General features: G+C 44.4%; 1 protein-coding gene across 6 annotated transcripts in view; it reads left to right on the forward strand.

Moving 5' to 3' along the window:
- The window catches only part of abca2 (ATP-binding cassette, sub-family A (ABC1), member 2), a 180,724-nt gene that overhangs the window by 54,340 nt on the left and 113,172 nt on the right, over nt 1-13,212 (forward strand). For all 6 annotated transcript variants that reach the window (XM_032577521.1, XM_032577517.1, XM_032577519.1 and 3 more), the window contains 3 exons: nt 2,948-3,107; nt 3,444-3,572; nt 7,340-7,507. In XM_032577521.1, the coding sequence (XP_032433412.1) occupies nt 2,948-3,107; nt 3,444-3,572; nt 7,340-7,507 (457 nt within the window). The remainder of the gene's footprint in view (nt 1-2,947; nt 3,108-3,443; nt 3,573-7,339; nt 7,508-13,212) is intronic.

A 13,212-nucleotide genomic window follows, 5' to 3' on the forward strand; every position in this document is an offset into this window, starting at 1 on the left:
GATTGAGCACATCTGGGACATCATGTCTCGCTCCATCCACCAACGTCACGTTGCACCACAGACTGTCCAGGAGTTGGCGGATGCTTTAGTCCAGGTCTGGGAGGAGATCCCTCAGGAGACCATCCGCCACCTCATCAGGAGCATGCCCAGGCGTTGTAGGGAGGTCATACAGGCACGTGGAGGCCACACACAATACTGAGCCTCATTTTGACTTGTTTTAAGGACATTACATTAAAGTTGGATCAGCGTGTAGCGTTATTTCACTTTAATTTTGTGTGTGGCTCCAAATCCAGGCGTCCATTGGTTAATAAATTTGATTTCCATTGATGATTTTTGTGTGATTTTGTTGTCAGCACATTCAACTTTGTACAGAACAAAGTATTCAATGAGAATATTTCTTTCATTCAGATCTAGGATGTGTTATTTGAGTGTTCCCTTTATTTTTTTGAGCAGTGTATATGACTTCAAAATGGGTTGTGGCTCCAAGTGCTTTCTTTTATTGGGAGGCGGTCCCAAATGGCTCTTTGAATAGAAAAGGTTGCCGACCCCTGGCCTACACCAACGTCAAAGAAGCATTCAGAGCAGCCCCCTGCCCCCACCTTGGCTCTTCAGACCACCTATCTGTTATGCTAATTCCTGCATACAAGCCCCTGCTGATCAGAACAAAACCTATAGTGAAGCAGGTGAGGGTGTGGACTGAGGGGGCCATGGAGGCACTCCAGGACTGTTTTGAGTGCTCTGACTGGGAGATGTTCAAGGCAGCAGCCACTTACAATGACCAGATCAACATCGATGAGTACGCCATGACTGTGTCAGCCTACATCAACAAGTGCACAGAGGACGTCACCATCACTAAGAACATTATCACCCGGGCCAACCAACAACCCTGGATGACTAAGGAGGTACGGGAAATGCTAAAAGCACGGAACTCAGCCTTCAAGTCTGGCAACAAGGAGGCACTGAGGACAGCGAGAGCCAACTTGAACCGTGCTATCAGGTCAGCAAAGCGAACCCACAGTCAGAAAATACAGGAGTTCTTCCACGACACCAGCAACACCAGGAGTATGTGGCAAGGCATACGGGCGATTACAGATAACAATCCATCCTCCCCCCCAGTGGGCGAAGTTGATGCTGACTTTCTCAATGGACTCAATAACTTCTTTGGGAGGTTCGAGGCACTGAACAGTACTCCGGCAAAGAAAACTGTTCCCCACCAGGAAGAGGAGGCATTTTGCCTGGACACAGCCGATGTGTTGAAGACTCTGAAATTAGTCAACCCACGGAAGGCCCCAGGCCCCGACAACATACCTGGGCAGGAGTTCAGGGAATGCGCAGGTCAGCTGGCTGGTGTCCTAACAGACATTTTTAACATCTCACTGGACCAAGCCACAGTGCCAGCCTGTCTCAAAACTGCCTCCATCATTCCGGTGCCAAAGAAACCTCAAGTCAACTCTTTCAACGATTACCGGCCTGTGGCACTGACTCCCATCATGATGAAGTGCTTTGAAAGGCTGGTAAAAGAACACATCGTCTCCAGACTCCCCTCCACATTCGACCCGTTCCAGTTTGCCTACCGCCGAAACCGCTCCACTGAAGACGCCATCTCCTCCACCCTACACCCGAGCCTGGCTCACCTGGAGGAGAAGAACACTCATGTGCGGATGTTGTTCCTGGACTTCAGCTCAGCGTTCAACACAATCATCCCACAGCATCTGGCAGGAAAACTGGGACACCTGGGCTTCAGCACCCCCCTGTGCAACTGGCTGCTAGACTTCCTCACCGACAGACCTCAGTCAGTCCGGATCGGACAACACACCTCCGATGTCATCACCCTCAGCACAGGCTCCCCTCAGGGCTGCGTCCTGAGCCCTCTGCTGTTCACTCTGATGACACACGACTGCGCCCCCAGGTTCGCCACCAATCACATCGTGAAGTTCGCGGACGACACAACGGTGGTGGGCCTCATCAGAGACGACAACGACCTGGACTACAGAGAGGAGGTGGAGCAGCTGGTGGACTGGTGCAGAGACAACAGCCTGATCCTGAACGTTGACAAGACGAAGGAGATGATCGTCGACTTCAGGAAGAACCGGCCCAGCCACGCTCCACTGCTCATCAACAGCTCGGCTGTGGAGGTGGTCAGCAGCACCAAATTCCTGGGGGTGCACATCACAAACGACCTCACCTGGACTGTGAACACCACGTCTCTGGTCAAGAGGGCACAGAAACGCTTGTATTTCCTGCAGAGGATGAGACGAGCACACCTGCCCCCGCCCATCCTCAAGACGTTCTACAGAAGCACCATAGAGAGCATTCTGACCAGCTGACTCTCTGTGTGGTGTGGAGGCTGCAGCGCCTCCGACTGGAAGAACATGAGGAGAGTGGTGCGGACAGCAGAGAGGATCATCGGGGCCCCCCTTCCCTCCATTCAGGACATTCATCCCAGCGCTGTGTGTCCCGAGGCCGAAACATCGTCAGTGACCCCTCACATCCCCACCATGGACTGTTCTCCCTGCTGCCCTCTGGAAAGAGGTTCCGCAGCATCCGGTGCAGGTCCACCAGGTTCCAAAACAGCTTTTTCCCACTTGCCATCAGACTGCTGAACTCTTAACTGGACTGCACTCAAAAACTGGTCTCCACTTCATACCTTGCACATGTAAATAACTTCTATTTTACTGTCATTCCTGCACTTTATATTTTATATTTATATTTATATTTTATATTGCATTTTATTTTATTCTGGAGTAACCTCATAACATTGGAACCTCAAAACATTGTTCTGAGCCGTATGCAACGAAATTTCGTTCTGTATACACCCTGTGCATGCAAAATGATAATAAAGTCAGTCTAAGTCTAAGTAGCCGTAGTAACAGCTGGTTTTAATGTAAAAGACAGAAAAGTGATTTTCTGTCACTCAGCAGAAGACTTTGACTCACTTTTATTTCAGGATCATTGAGCCAGAGGCGCTGAAGCAGGGGAATATGAGCTCACTGGGATTCACCAGCAAAGAACAAAGGAACCTGGGCCTGCTTGTTCACCTGATGACTACAAATCCCAAGATCCTCTACTCCCCCATTGGCTCTCAGGTGGACAAAGTGATTCAGAAGGTAAGTAGGCAGCTCTGAAAGCATGTTATGTAGAATTGCTAACATCATTTCACAGTCCATATCTGACATGTTTGACATTCAGTTCCACAGATCAGAGAGCTGTGAACCAATCAGAGCTCTGAACCAATCAGAGAGCTCTGAACAGAGGATTTGAATAATTTTACCATTTGCATCTTGATATAACCAAGATTCAGTAAAAACTTTCTAGGCAGAGTTTAATTCTTTTCACTTAGGCCAAGCAGACTGGAGAACTCAGTGACGTTTGTAGATGAGAGTTTTAGAAAGAACATAGTGTAAAAGTCAATATAGTTGACTTTGTTCTCTTTTCAATCCTAGGCGAATGAGACGTTTGCATTTGTTGGGAATGTGACTCACTACACCCGGGTGTGGCTGAACATTTCTGCCCAGCTCAGGACCTTTCTGGAGGAGGGCCGCCTGCAAAACCATGTGCTGTGGCTCCAGCAGGTACACAGTGCTGCTAAGATGTACAGAAATGTTTTCACCTCTTGAACATTCTCATTTTCTTATTGTGTTACAACCTTAGACTCTAAAATATTTTAGTGGGATTATTTTGCTTTGGACACACCAACACATAGTAGCACACTGGTAAGTTTAAGAAAAAGATACACGATTTTCAGTATTTTGTTCAAATAAAATTCAGAAAATTGTGCCATCCATCCATAGTTAGTCCCATTTAGTGTAATTGTAATTGAAATCCAGTAGCAGGAGTCTCCATGGTTTATGATCAATCAATCAATCAATCAATCAATCAATCAAATTTTATTTGTATAACACATTTCAGCAGCAAGGCATTTCAAAGTGCTTTACACCATTAAAAACACAGAAACACAATGCAACATAGAATCAATAATCAAAACACAGCATTAAGTCAAGTTCCATCAATAAATTTGTAATTGATTACGTTTCAAATACAATTCTAAACAGGTGGGTTGTTGTTGAGATTTAAAAGAAGTCAGTGTTTCAGCTGTTTTACAGTTTTCTGGAAGTTTGTTCCAAATTTGTGGTGCATAGATGCTGAAAGCTGCTTCTCCTCGTTTGGTTCTGGTTCTGGGGATGCAGAGCAGACCAGAACCGGAACCTGAGAGGTCTGGAAGGTTGATACAACAACAGCAGATATTTAATGTATTGTGGTGCTAAGCCGTTCAGTGATTTATAAACTAACAACAGTATTTTAAAGTCTATTCTTTGAGCTACAGGGAGCCAGTGGAGGGACTTTAAAACTGGTGTTATGTGCTCTATCTTCCTGGTTTTAGTGAGAACGCCAGCAGCAGCATTCTGGATCAGCTGCAGCTGTTTGATTGATTTGTTGGACAGACCTGTGAAGACGCTGTTGCAATAATCAATGCGACTGAAGATGAACGCATGGATGAGTTTCTCTAGATCTGGCTGAGACATTAGTCCTTTAATCCTGGAAATGTTCTTCAGGTGATAGAAGGCCGACTTTGTAACTGTCTTTATGTGGCTCTGGAGGTTCAGGTCAGAGTCCATCACTACTCCCAGGTTTCGGGCCTGATCGCTGGTTTTCAGTTGTAATAACTGAAGCTGTGCATTGACTCTAGATCTATAAATCTAGATCGTTCCTCTTTAGGTTCAAAAATAATAACTTCAGTTTTGTTTCTGTTCAGCTGGAGAAAGTTTTGGCACATCCACACATTTATCTGTTCTAAGCATCTGTTCAGCGATTGGATGGGCTCTGAGTCACCTGGTGACATCGTAATGTAGAGCTGTGTGTCATCTGCATAGTTATGGTAGCTAATATTATTTTCTGTTATAACCTGAGCTAGTGGGAGCATTTAAATATTGAATAAAAGGGGTCCTAGGATTGAACCTTGGGGTACCCCACATGTGACCTTTGACCTCTTTAATGAGAAGTTTCCAATTGAAACAAAGAAATCCCTGTTTTTTATGTAGGATTCAAACCAGTTAAGCACTGGACCGGAGAGTCCGACCCAACTCTCCAGTAGATTCAGTAATATGTCATGGTCAACAGTGTCAAAAGCTGCACTGAGGTCCAACAGAACCAGCACTGTGGTTCTGCCACAGTCAGTATTTATATGGATGTCATTGAACACTTTGACTAGGCCAGTCTCTGTGCTGTGGTGAGCACGAAAACCAGACTGGACGGAGTCAAAGCGGTTGGTTATAGTTAGGAAGCTATTTAATTGTTTAGACACAGCTTTTTCAATAACTTTGCTGATGAATGGGAGGTTGGAGATCGGCCTGTAGTTCTACAGTAGTGATTTGTCCAGATTGTTCTTTTTTATAAGTGGTTTGATTACTGCTGTTTTCAAAGCCTGGGGGAAAACGCCTGATGAGAGCCATGAGTTACTATTTGGATCAGATCAGTAACAATAACAGGCAGGACTTTCTTAAAGAAATGTGAGGGTAAAACATCCAGACAGCAGGAACTGGAGCTTAGTTGACTTATAATTTCTTGTAGGGTTTTATAATTAAGTAGTTGGAATTGGGTCATTTTTCCTGTATTTGTTTTGTTTGGGTTCAGCATTGATACTGACTTTATAGTGGATGTATAGATTAATCCTCTGATTTTTTAAATTTTCTCCGAAAAGAAGCTGGAAAACTGGTTGCAGGCGGCAATACATTGGAATTCAGGTGGTAACGTCACAGGAGGGTTTGTGATTCTGTCAACTGTTGCAAATAAAGCTTGAGCATTGTTAATGTTTTTGTTTATGACATCTGCAAAGAAAGCCTCTCTTGCATGTTTTAGTGTTAAATGATAGTTACGTAGTCTTTCTTTATAGATGTCATAATGAACGTGAAGTTGAGTTTTACTCCATTTTCGTTCTGCTCTACGGCAGAGTTGTCTTGCAGATCTAACTGTTTGTGTATTTCTCCATGGAGATTTCTTTTTACCAGACACAACCTTCATTTTAATTGGGGCAATGGAATCAATAATATCTGAGACTTTAGACTGAAAATCATTTACCAACTTATCTACATCATTACAGCTTAAAGGTGAGGAAGAAGAGTAGATTTGATTAAAAGTTTCTGCTGTGTTTTCTGTGAGAGAACGTTTTGTGATGGTTGCTGTTTGTATAAGTGGGTAAAAAGATAAAGAACTTTCAAAAATATGAAGTGATCCGACAGGGCGACATCAGTTACAGAGACATTGGAAATATTCACACCCTTACTGATAACCAGGTCCAGTGTGTGTCCTTGAGTGTGTGTTGCTTGTTTGACATGTTGTGTTAGACCAAAAGTCTCTAAAATATTAGCGAGCTTTTTTGCCCCTCTGTCTTGGGGGTTGTCAACATGAATGTTGAAATCACCGACAATTATTAAACAATCATAATCAATACATACGACAGATAGAAGCTCATTCAAGTCAGTAAAGAAATTTTCCACAAATGTTGGAGTTTTGTATAGAGTTACTGTCAAAGTTCTGATGTTTGCAGATGAGCTGCAGTGAGAGCAGGGCACAGGTACAGGAATGAAGATTAGCTGCAGCTAGACAGAATGCCTGAGTGTAAATGAGAGGGGCAGAAGTGGAACAGTGACTTTACAGCAAGTAGAAGTTAAAAGGTAGAGATTTTAAAATTTTAGGGTCATTGGTCCAGAACAAAAGAGAATGTGGAAAAGAGTTGAAGAAGCATGTGCAAGCAGGTCTGATTGGGTGAAGAAAAGAATCACGTGTGATAAAAGTGTAACAGTAAGAATGAATCTGTAGTGAGAGCAGTGATGTAGGGTTTTGAGACGTTACCAATCGGGTACAGGCAGCTGCAAAGCTCAAGGTGTTCAGGTTCTGTTTGGGAGCAACAAGGATGATGGGATCTGGAATGAGGACATCAGAGATGAAGTCAGATAGGTCTGACTGACAGTGTAGACATGTTCAGAGAGACAATGATGATATTGATGAAAGGATGCTGAGGTTGGAGTCACAGTTCAGGAAGCCAGAAAGGAGGTGGATAGATGTGGTGATAGAGGAGATGAAGGGTGGAGGACAGAGGACAGTAGCTCTGACTTGTTCTGAGGGGACAAGCTGAAAGAGGTCACCAGCTGTTTCAGCCTACTTCTCTATTCTGCACTTCTTTGTGTTGGTCTGCTAATCAAAACTGAATTCCACTGATGTTTCTGATCGAAACATGACAAAATATGAAAAGTGTAGAAGCTGTGAATACCGTACTTGTGTATTGCGCTGTATTTGCCTCCGGCTGTGATTGGGTCATTTCATCCCTCCTGTCTTTGTCCAGCTGTCCTCAGAGCTGCAGCAGCAGCCGGAGCTGCTGAACGGCACCGACAGCGAGCTGATGCAGGCACTGATGATGGGAAACTACACGCTGCCCAACACCTCCACCCTGCTGGAGCAGCTAGACACAATCGACAACGCTGCCTGCGGCTGGACACGCTTCATGTCAAAGGTCAGCACTCCAGTGATCAATTGGTGTGGATGTTGACTATTATTGTAAGTTTAAACCTAAAAGCTATGACATGCTGATATCTGAGTAGCATCTGAATATCATTTCGGTTAGTTAATTTGCTTTTGACTGAATATTTTGTGAGGTGGTGAATTTTTTTGACGCAGGAGTTTGCTCTGACACGCTGACATTTGGATCACTGAACTGCTGCTTTCCAAGACTGAAAATGATAAATGTCGGTATTTGACTAAAGACTAGGTTGAACTCTGCTCAACCTAGTTCTTAAGCCACTTTACAAAAGGTGGCTTAAGAAGGTGGTGGTAATGCACCTAAAAGTTGTTTGCCAACCACCATACAAAAGAGAAGAAGAGTTTTTTAAAACATTTTTAACAAAACATTTATTTATTCACATTGACAAAGTGTACAATGATTACAAACAAATTAAACAAAAATATCACATCAGGACAAGCTTAAAAATGAATTCAATAAGGTGCTTGTTAAGTTTCAGTTTTCCCCGAGTTGATATATTGCACAAAATCTCATTGAAGCCCCAAAGCTGCAGGAAATCCTCCATATCCCCAGTGGCTCTGTGAAAGCAAAACTCCAGTCTCAGCCTGGCCTTGACGTTGCACATCCACAGAGCCATGGCATCGTGTTGAGGTTCAGTCTGACGTTTGTCTCTATGAGACATATAAATAGCCATCTTTGCTTCTGCAATTAAGAAATTTAAAATCTGGCACTTTGGTTTGTTGGCTTTGTTAAAACACAGTCCATAAATAAAAATAGAACTGGTAAAACCAATGCATAAACAGCTAAAAATACTCATCAGCAAACTAAAAAAGATCATCAGTCTTCTACAGTCATTAAAAACATGAAAAACGCTCTCAGACAGACAGACCACAGAAAGGACACAGAAAACCCCTGGACTAATAGCCGATAAAAACGAGTTACCGGTAGTAACAATGGCGCCGTGTAGGATCCTCCATTGGAGATCACCAGTTCATTTCTTTATAGGAGGTTTGTAGAGGGTCCTCCACTGAGGGGTTTGTCCTCCCAGTCGGTCCACCCACACGCTCACTGCTCTATTCTGCAGAGTTCTTTCATTCAGGACTTTAACACAGTTTCTGTAGAGTACTTTTGGGCCTGTACTCTGAAGGCTCATCTGTGAGTCTTTGCTGGATAACAGAGGACCACTGTCCTTTGTGAAGCCGGTGATCAGGATCAAATCAGGGACCGGGTCTGTGGAGTCCGGTGAAACCTTTCCCTCGTGGAGCAGCTGCAGGAGACATCTCTCCCCAGCCGTCATCCTCTCCTTCACCAGGGCCAGGAAATGCTGTACAAATCTATCAGACCGTTCCCCCAGCAGAGAAGCAACGGCCTGGGTGTTGGAAAAGTCCGGTCCAGCTGTCTCCACCAGATGTTTCAACGTTGTCGTCTTGGACCTGCACAGCACCTCTGACAGTCCTGGTACTGTACTGCAACACACATCCAGTCTGGACCCACAGACTATCCTTCCCCACACATACACTCATTTTTGATGTTCTCTCACTGTCCACAACTGACACCTCAACAATACCTTCTGCTGGTGTAGCGTAGTTGATTCTACGTTGTGTCTTGTGGGAAATAACAGCCAGACAACAGCTGATCTGAAGGCACTTTTAATGCTCCTGCATTCAAATAGCAGAAAATAGTCGTCAAAAACAGGCCTTTTCTTCACAGTGTTCCACAGCGCTTTCTCCCATGGAGTCCAAACAGAAAGAGCGTGACAGAGAGTGTGGGAAAACCCTTAACAGACTATAATGGTATGATCCGTTAATTTGTCTTTTTAAACCCCGAGCTGACACTCAAAACAACAATCCATGAACTCAATATGTTCAACAGTAAAGATAATAATTCACATTTTCATTCGTAACACATTAAATTTGAATAAAAATAATAATTTTGAAATAGGATGTTACTCGCTGTTTTGCAATGGATCTGTCGACTTTTCAAAATAAAAGCTGCCGGTGCTCATATGATTTCCTACCGGAATAGCTTCTCACTTCACAATCTAGTGTAATAACATCACACTGCTACATTCACCGCCACTGTTTTACACTAGATTGCCGGCATGTTACCCAAATAACAAAGAAAAACAAAAACAAACCAAACAGAATAAAACAACACAAAAAAAATAAACATACAAAAAAAACCTTATAAATCTGACCACAACAATACATGTAACCCAAGTATACCCTCCATACGAGACCAAAATGGTCAACCAGCAAAGAGCTATTCAATGAAGAATTAGGGGAGATGAGGGGTAGCTAAGTCCCCACCTCACCATAGAAGACATGCCACTTACACATCTATCATAGAGTACACCCAAAATCACCCAAATGTGTCCAGTGCAATGGACAACCTAAATAAAATTATGACCAGACCCCAGTAAAAGAAGTCCCAATAAAAAAATAAAAAAATAAATTACACATAACAAAATAAATGGCCCTTGAATGATCTAAGACAAAATCTTAACTCTACCCAGTCTTGTCCGTATCCCTTCCCCTTGAACAACCGAAGGAATCCCTGAAGGTACAACCGTAACGACTGAGTCACATCTAGACACATGTGAGCTACTAATGACCTTGGTTGATCCTATAGTGTCACTTGGGCGTAAGCCTATGCTTACAGAGTCTAACAGCCAGTCACTAATGTTATCCTCAGAGTGTGAGCTCTCCAACCCATGATCCACCCCATCCAAAACGCTTCTATGGTCCCCACAGGCAGACATGGTCCCTCTGCCCTGAACACTACCATCATTCCCTCCAATCGCTTCAGATTCACTAGCTACTGTCCCTTCACCTGCGGTCATCACCACACTAGACTCTGGAAGGGAGGAAACCCTGTTCGAGCATCACCTGGAACCACATCATCTGACGACCCACCTTCTGAAACTGTGTTTGAAAAGGAAGCCTGAGACACAGAGTCGTCCCATGATGGCAAAGGCAAAAAGTTTACAGGCATGATCAGATTCCTATGAACTGTCCTAACTCGTCCCGTAACAGGATGACGGATAACATGGGTGTTCAGTTCACTGTCCTTATGGACCACAATGTAAACCGTATCCTTCCAACGATCAGCCAATTTCCTTTTCCCCCGTTCCCCTTTGTTAGCCATCAAAACTCTGTCCCCCTTCTCCAAAGAATGTCCCTTAATCTTTCGGTTATACACCTCAGCTTGTCTCGATTGCTGCTTCTCAGCATGCCGCTGAGCCAAAGTCATTGCCTCCCTGAGGTCCGTGCCTAATGACTGAACATATGTGTCCATGTCAGCAGTCTCTTCATCTAAGAGAACACTTCCAAACATCACATCAACAGGTAACCTAGGAGTTCGCCCGAACATTAAAAAGAAAGGCGGAAAACCTGTTGTTTCATGTACTGTGCAATTATAGGCAAAAGTCAGTGTGTTTAGCATCTGAGGCCATTTTTCCTTTGCCCAAGGAGGCAAAGCATGGATCATGCTACCTAGAGTCCGGTTTAGATGTTCAGCCTGGCCATTTCCCGCAGGATGATACTGGGTTGTATGGCTTTTACGAACACCGGCCAGCTGGAGTAGCTCTTCAATGAGGGAATTCTCAAAATTAGCCCCTCTGTCAGAGTGAATACAAGCTGGAAACCCATATATGGAAAAAAATGATTCCATAACAAGCGAGCTACTGACTTGGCAAATTGATTTGGACATGGGTAAGCACATGTGAGCCTGGTAAAATGGTCTGTCAGCACTAGAACGTCAATGGACTTGTTATTGACATCCTCCGCTGACCAGAAGTCAATACAAACCAATTCTAGTGGTGCTGATGTGACAACAGAAATAAGTGGAGCCCTGGCCTCAGGTTTGGGTGCTTTGCTCAAAATACATCTCTTGCAATGACTCACATATTCTTTGACATTGTGTTCCATCGAATCCCAGTAAAAATGTCTGGCAAGCCACTGTGTGCACTGCTGACCTTGATGGCCTGCATCATCATGCACCCCTTTCAACACCTGGCCTCTCAAAGCAACTGGAACCACATATTGGAACACTTTCGTCTTGCTCACCACATGTTTAGAAACACGATACAACACGCCCAGTCGGGTCATGAGTTTACCCCGCTGTTGCAATGTACGGTTTGTCTCCTGCGATTCATAAATGCGCTCATGTCGGGATGGTCGACTTCCCCTGTTCAGAAAAAAAGAAACCCGGCTGACCACAGGATCCTGACACTGCTTATCATACAACTCCTCATGAGTGAGGACAGGCAGTGTGCTCTGCCCCACTGGCAACAGTTTCTCCAGCTGTTGGGGGTAGCGGGTGTAAGAGTATTTCCGCTCTTACACAGGTTGCCCTCTTTTTCGCACCTTCACTCCAACAACGCTGAGACTTGAATAAGGCTGACACCTCATCATGAGAAACTCTCCCATCATTAAGGTCTTTAATGTCCAAACTGCCTGTGACAGAGCCCTTAATTGGAGAAGTGAGTTTGCGCTTCTCATCCACAGACTTCCCGAGAAAGACGAAACATGTTCTGAACATCTTCCACCAGCAAACCTCTGGCCTCCTCCAACAAAGTGCATCATCTTGTGCTGAGCAAATGGTTCCCTGCTCAGCGCATCTGCCACAACATTTCGCAGCCCTGGAATATACTGAATGTCAAAATTAAAGGGGGCCAGTTTGGCCACCCACCTCTGTTCGCAAGCGTTCAGCCTCAGCTTGGTCAGAATGTATTTCAGAGGATTGTTGTCAGTCCAAACAGTAAATTTATGTCCACTCAGCCAATGACTAAACTTACCATGAATAGCCCATTTCATGGCAAGAAACTCAAACCTATGAGCCGGGTATTTGGACTGCGCATGATTCAAGGACTTACTTGCAAAGGCAATAGGCCTGGCAATGTTTTGGCCATCTTGTACCTGTGACAGCACAGCTCCTAATCTGGAAGATGACACATCATCAGAGACCAGGAAAGGCTTTGTAAAGTCGGGGTGGGCAAGAAGTACCTGTTTGGTCAATGCAGCTTTCAAAGTCCTAAATGCTTCGCTACACTCCGGGGTCCAGTCAGCCGTGACAAGCTTACGCGACAAAGCATGTTTCTTTCGGCCTTTTGCCCTCCGTGGCTTGGCAGTCCCTGTAGTCAGTTGGAATAATGGCTTGGCAATCACAGAGCAGTTCTCAATGTAATGCTGATAATACACCACCATTCCAAGAAAAGAGCAAATCTTCTTAGGAGATGGTGTGGTGCCATCAGGTTCCATAAGATCTGCTTCTGACAAACATACGATAGCCTGCACATTATCAGGATCTGTTGCAATTCCGTCTCTCGTAACAATGTGACCCAAGAACTTGACTGACTTTCTCAAAAACTGACAGTTGGATGGAGACAGCTTTAGGTTATGATCTCTTAACCGTTGGAACACCATCTCAAGTCTCTGCAGGCTTTCCTCCTCAGTCTTGCCAAAAACCAGCAGATCGTCCAAGTAACAAAGAAGGCTTAAAAAGTTCTGGTCACCAAAAATCGTGAGCATCATTCGCATAAAAGTAGCCGGGCTGTTACACAGACCCTGTGGCATGCGGTTATACGCATGCAGTCGGAGAGGAGAGGAGAAAGCAGTGTATTTCTTATCATCCTCATGAAGGGGGACATTGTAATATCCCGAAGTCAAGTCTATTGAGCTAAAGAATCCGTTAACTGC

This window comes from Xiphophorus hellerii, chromosome 12 (assembly GCF_003331165.1).
Source record: "Xiphophorus hellerii strain 12219 chromosome 12, Xiphophorus_hellerii-4.1, whole genome shotgun sequence".
In the NCBI taxonomy this organism is placed as follows: domain Eukaryota; kingdom Metazoa; phylum Chordata; class Actinopteri; order Cyprinodontiformes; family Poeciliidae; genus Xiphophorus; species Xiphophorus hellerii.